Genomic DNA, 5,686 nt, shown 5'->3' on the forward strand with positions numbered 1-5,686 from the left:
AACAACAAATTTAGAAAATCTCAATTGAGATTCAGCAATAATATCAAATGATATTAACCATAGATATCAAAGATGGACATCTATTTCCACTCTAATATCTACCCATATTAGATACCCTAAGCGAATCAGTTGAACCTATAACTCTACTACTCGATGTTCAATTTAATATCAACGGAAATTGTTGGAAATTTCAAAAATACATTCGCATTCCCTTTAATTTCCACTTCCCACAACATTTCCATTTTATGTTTCCCCATCAACCCAAATCAGAATGGGAAGCAATAGAATAAAAAAAAAAAAGCATTTGAAAGTTTTCGTTATTTGTTCAGTTGGATTTTTTGTTCTTTTTATTTGGTTTCAGAAATTCGTTTGTGTTCATTCATTTTTTTCGCGCTAAAACTTATATCTAGACAAAAAAATTGTGTTTTGCTTATTCCTTACATGGCTAAAAACTTAAACATTTAAACATTATCAATAGCTAAATTCGCATGATTCAATAATAATATTTAAAAAAAAAAAAAAAAAAAAAAAAAAATGATGAAGAAGGGGAAGAGGAGGAGGAGAGATAACGCACTATTTACAAAACAGTCGAGTGAAACTAAAAAACTAATTTCAATTTATGCTACGAGATTTCATTTTTTTTTTTTTTTATGGGAACTTCCCTACGAAGACAAAGTTTTTGTTTTTGAAAAGTTAAAATTAAAAAAATAATAATAGTAATATTTTTATACATAGTAAAAAAAAAATGATAAAATTGAACTAAAGTTGGTTTGCTTTTTTGGTGTTTTTTTTTTTTTCGAGTGTGGGAATTGAGAGCAGAAGACGTTTAACAGTTTTTCTTCAAGTTCGCCGCGCGGCGATCGAGCGAAATTCCAGTCGAGGTTTTTCTAGTTCGGTATTTGTGCTCGTGTGTGTGTGTGTGTGTGGGTGTTTCTTTGTGTTTGTTTGTGTGTGTGTGTGTGCAACGAGCTCAACGCACGACTTTATGAATCGAGCATAAAATTTCGAGTGAGCTCCTCGCACAACCCCATTTCGCCTGCCCCCACAAATATCAACAACAACAACGACTATATATCCTGCTGGTGCTGCTGCCGCTCCTGCTCCCGCTCCTGCTCCTGCTCCGTTTGCCGGCCGGAGTTGTTTTTGTTTTTGGTTTGGAAATTGTCTGCTTCTTCCCCATTTGTGCTGTGCTCTGCTGTGTGCACGTGCCTAACTTATATGACTATATCACAATGTTGCTGCCGCTCTGCGCCTGCTTTCTGCATCCTGCTCCTGCATATCACGCTGTGTGTGTGTGTGTGTGAGTGTGTGTGTGTCAGTGTGTGTGTGTGCTACTGCTGTGACTCCTGCTCAATATGGCCGCCACACGGTCTTCTGCTGGACAACGGCATTCTTCAGCTTGGTTGCCGCCGGCAGCGTCGTCTCGGGCGACGCCTGACGCGGAGCATGGACGGCGGCCACCGCTGCTGCCGCTGCTGCTGCTGCTGCCGCTGCCGCTGCGGACGACTCGTGGTAGAGCGGCTTCAGGGCGGACGGTGCTTTCAGGTCGCAGCGCATACGCAGCGGCACGGAGATCTGCTGGGTGGGCGAGCTGCGCGTCGAGTCGATGGACTTGTCCAGCTCGTACTCGGACTTGACCACATCGATCTGTTCGTCGTCGGAGTCCGCATCCGAGGCGGACTGTTCGTGGATGGAGCTCGTCTCGATGGAGGTGTTCAGCTTGAGCAGCACGTGCGGCATGGATGTGGGCGTGGGCGTGGGCGAGGAGCTAGATGGGCGCGACGAGGCGGGGCTCATGTGCGCCGTTTCGGCGCCACTCAAACCGCCATGATGCAGTGCAGCGGCGGCGGCATTGCGCGCCCTCAAACCCGCGGCGGCCGCAAAGTTATACGGATGGAAGGCGTGGGGCGTGGCCTTCTGGCTCTGATGCGCGGCGGCGGCAGCTGCGGCGGCGACGTGATTGAACGGAAATTGGGGCATGGCGTACGCTGACGCTGGCGGACCGCCCGGCGGCGAGGGCATCATGGAGGCGGGTGGCACCACACCGCCCACGGGCACGCCCACGACTGGCGGCACCGGTGGATAGTCGGCGGCAGCGGCGGCGGCAACAACGGCGGAGGCGGCGGTGGGCATGGCGGCGCCACCAGCAGCGCCCGGCGAAATGACGCCGCTGCTGCTTCCATTGGGCGAGGTGGCGGCCTTGGACAGCGCCGGATGATGCACTGCAGCGGCGGCTGCCTGCTGATGGCGGAAGTAGTCCGCATAGCCGTAGGTCATGTACGCCGCATCCAGCCAGGCGGGATTCAGCATGAAGGGATTAAATGCGCCGGGATGTGGATAGCCATAGCCTGAAGAGCAAAACGGAAGGAAGAAGAAGAGGAAGAAAATAAATTAGTACGATCCGTAAGAGAAATCTAAAATCTTTTCTTTTTGTTTAAAAACTGGAATTCCGGGTGGGATTATTGGCCGGGCCTTGAGGTTGGGTTTGGGTTTGGGTTTGGTATTGGGTTTCGGGTTTTTGGGTTTTTGGATTTGGGGCACTCAAAACTGAAAATTGTAATGGAAACTAAAAAACTCACTTTGCTTACTTCTTGGCTCCCGCGGCCCGTCGACCGTTACTTTAATGGCCTTGCTGTAGCTGGCGATCTGCACCGGATACGTGGCGATGGTGATGGTCAGCGTAAAGGATTTACCACGGCCGGAGCGGCCGACAAAGCGCAGATCGTTGAATTTGGCCACCTGATTCTTCATCGTGGTGGTGCAGTTGCGCAATTCGCCGCAGTAGTTCTCATCGTTGCCGCACTTGATCGAGACGAGGGTGCCGTCGGGCACATCGTCCAGGGCGATCACCTTGAAGGCGCCCGGCAGCGATTTGTTGGAGCGCCAGTGATTGGGCAGTGCGCTGCACAGGATCGACGGCGAGCCGGTCTGGGCCAATTCGCCGTGATATTCCTGCAGCATCTCGTGCAGGCTGGCGAACATGTCCGTCATCGAGCTGGGCATTTTCGCCGCATTCGCGTTGGAGCTGTTTGAACTGCTGTTGTTGTTGTTGCTGCTCGTGTTGTTGTTGTTGTTGCTGCTGCTGTTGTTGTTGTTGCTGCTGCTGCTGGTGTTGTTGTTGTTGTTGTTGCTGCTGCTATGATGGCTATTGTCCGGCGTGGAGCTGCCCGTACTGCTGGCCGAATGTGTGCTGATGTTGCCTTGGCTAACATTTGTGGCCGCCGCTGCGGCCGCTGCCGCCGCTGCTGCTGCGGCCAGGACCTGGGTGTGGGCGGACGTATTGGCCACCAGGGTGGGTCCCGTGGGCAAATGCATTTCTCACAATTTCACTTTAGTATCACGTGCTCAAAAAAAAAAAGGAATCAATTGTTGCTGCTGCGGTTATCCAAGTGGCGTTATCCTGGTAATCCTTCTTTGCACTTGCACTTTGAAATTGTTTACCAACAATAACCAAAAAAAAAATATATGTGTATATGTCGAATTTTTGTTGGGGAAAATCAAAGAAACGCTAGCTAGCTGGCAATGCCGCTGCCCTTGCACGCTTCGATTCCGTTCGCACTCCAAGATACACGCAAAAAAAATTTCTTGTAAGTCTTTCGTTTTAGTATAATTTCGAATTCGCTCGTTCGGTGGTGCCCGTTGCAGTTGCAGTTACAGTTGCAGTTACAGTTACAAAATGTTGCTCACTACGGTTCACTTTTGAACTAACGAAACGCGGCGAAAATTGTGTGCTCAGCTCTCGCTCGCTTCGCTTCGCTTCTGCTTCGTCGTCTTTTCTTTTGATTTTGTTCTCTCTTGTCTGGCTGCGTTCTCGACACGTTAAAGTCGCTGTGTGAACTGTTTCTCAACTGCGATCGTTGCCAGTATTTAAAGTAGAATGCGTTGCCGTCGCTGTCGGCGTCGGCGTCGCTGCTGCGCCGCTGCAAGACGGCAGTGGCGCGCTCAGTATTTCGCTCTCGCTTGCACTGCAGCGTGACGATGAGGCGCACCCGCTCGCACTCGCTGCAATAATTCAGGACGTCGCTGCGTGGTTTGGTTGGCTCGTTCGCTTACCTATTGTGTGTGCGTGCGTGTGTGTATGTGTGTGTGTGTGTGTATGGGCTAAGGGTGCAACGGCTGCCGGCGGCGGTGGCGGTGGTGACCGGGGCAGGTATCAACCACCATTGCCACAACAACAACCACAGTAAAAATTTCCCATTTTTCCATTGCGGTGTACACTCGCGCACACAGAAAACACGGCCAACAGCAACAACAACAGCAGCAGCAGCAGCAACTGTAGAGGCAGCGGCAGCAGAAGCAGCAGCAGCAGCAAAGGCAACAAGAAATAAGGGAAGTCGACGGCAGCAGCAGCAGCGACTGAGGAAGAGGCGTGCGTTGTTGTTGCCATGCTACTTGTGGCCAGGGACGCGCGGTCAAACCGACAAACGAAAAGAAAAAGAGAAAAAAAGAAAAAAATAACAGCAACAACATGAAAAAAAAATTGAAAACACCAAAGGCGAAGAGGGCAAAAAATCATTGGAAGCAAAATAAAAATGTGCCATGAGAGCGCATCGCGCCAGAGAGAGCGGGGCGGCTCTCTGAGCATATTGGAAAGGCGCAGGCGGGCGCACAAAAAAATAAAATGACGTAGATAAAAAACACTCACTGGCTGACTGGGGCTTTATGAAAACTCATGCGGAAAACCGTGGCAAAAAAAATACGAAGCAAATTCTAAAAAAAAAAAAAAGAAAAACGTAAAAGGAATAACTCATCTTGCTCTCAATTGCTGTGCTCTCGCCGCTCTATCTCGCTCGCTCTCGCTCTATTTGTCTATTGCGCTGTGTGTCGCCGGCTCAGTCGCTCGCTCGTTCGCTCGCTCGCTTACTCCGGCCCCCCCGGCGGGCGGTCGCAGGCTGGAAAATTGGTTTCTTCACGCACGCAACTTTAACAACGGCATTCAACAGTTCCAACTGCGCGCGTGTAGGAGACACCCCACGGCCCCGCATCCAGTCTACAGTGCCAGGCTTCTTCTGGCAATCCTACGCACCCAATGCCCGAGCCACAGGTAGCGGCTAACGGCACAATTCTGCGAGCAGCCACAGTGGCGTCCACTGTGAGGGTGCATTGAGAGCAACAACTATCGCTAAATAGATCCTGTTTGCAATGCACGCACATATATATTAGTGATATTAATTTGGAGTGTGTTGGATTAGTCAGGGATTATAGATGGATAATCAGCAGATTAGCCAATTGCGCAAGATCTGAGTGATTTATACTGAGTCCGAGCTGATCTAGTTACTTGGGCTGGGCTTTAAGCCTAAGCCTTTACGGAAGTGATTTGTTTAGAACATGAATATGATGAAAAATATCGTAAGTCTGACTTTGATTATCATTAGAAAACTTTTTTGAACGGAAAATGTTTGTTATTTAATAAGCACATTAAAATAAGAATACAAATAGAATATTTATATTATATGGAAAAATGAGTTAATGTCAATTTTAAAAACAATTATTATTTATTAATATAATATACTATATATTTAAAAAAATTAAATAGAAACTAAACGAATAAATGGTGATATATAACTTTTATTAAATAAATAAAAATCGTTTCATTTCAACTAATAATTTCTATTTTACTCTTTATAACTGTTATAACTGATGATTTTGTGAATGGTATTTTACAATATTTTGAGAATTCATGCAA

The 5,686-nt window shown here is 47.9% G+C and overlaps 1 protein-coding gene across 2 annotated transcripts; it reads right to left on the reverse strand.

Annotated features, from left to right (window-relative positions):
* Positions 1-212: 212 nt before the first annotated feature.
* Positions 213-5,412, reverse strand: run (segmentation protein runt). 2 transcript variants are annotated; one of them, XM_018017108.2, is made up of 2 exons: positions 2,589-5,412; positions 213-2,348 (listed from the first exon to the last, which is right to left on the reverse strand). In XM_018017108.2, the coding sequence occupies exons 1-2, from the start codon at positions 3,313-3,315 to the stop codon at positions 1,351-1,353; spliced, it is 1,725 nt and encodes a 574-aa protein (XP_017872597.1). In that variant the 5' UTR covers positions 3,316-5,412; the 3' UTR covers positions 213-1,350. The 2 variants fall into 2 exon arrangements, with proteins under 2 accessions (XP_017872597.1, XP_017872595.1); XM_018017106.2 differs by having other exon boundaries at positions 2,580-5,408.
* Positions 5,413-5,686: the final 274 nt, after the last annotated feature.

Source organism: Drosophila arizonae, chromosome X (genome assembly GCF_054131065.1).
Source record: "Drosophila arizonae isolate 15081-1271.41 chromosome X, UAZ_ARI_1.0, whole genome shotgun sequence".
Lineage (NCBI taxonomy): Eukaryota > Metazoa > Arthropoda > Insecta > Diptera > Drosophilidae > Drosophila > Drosophila arizonae.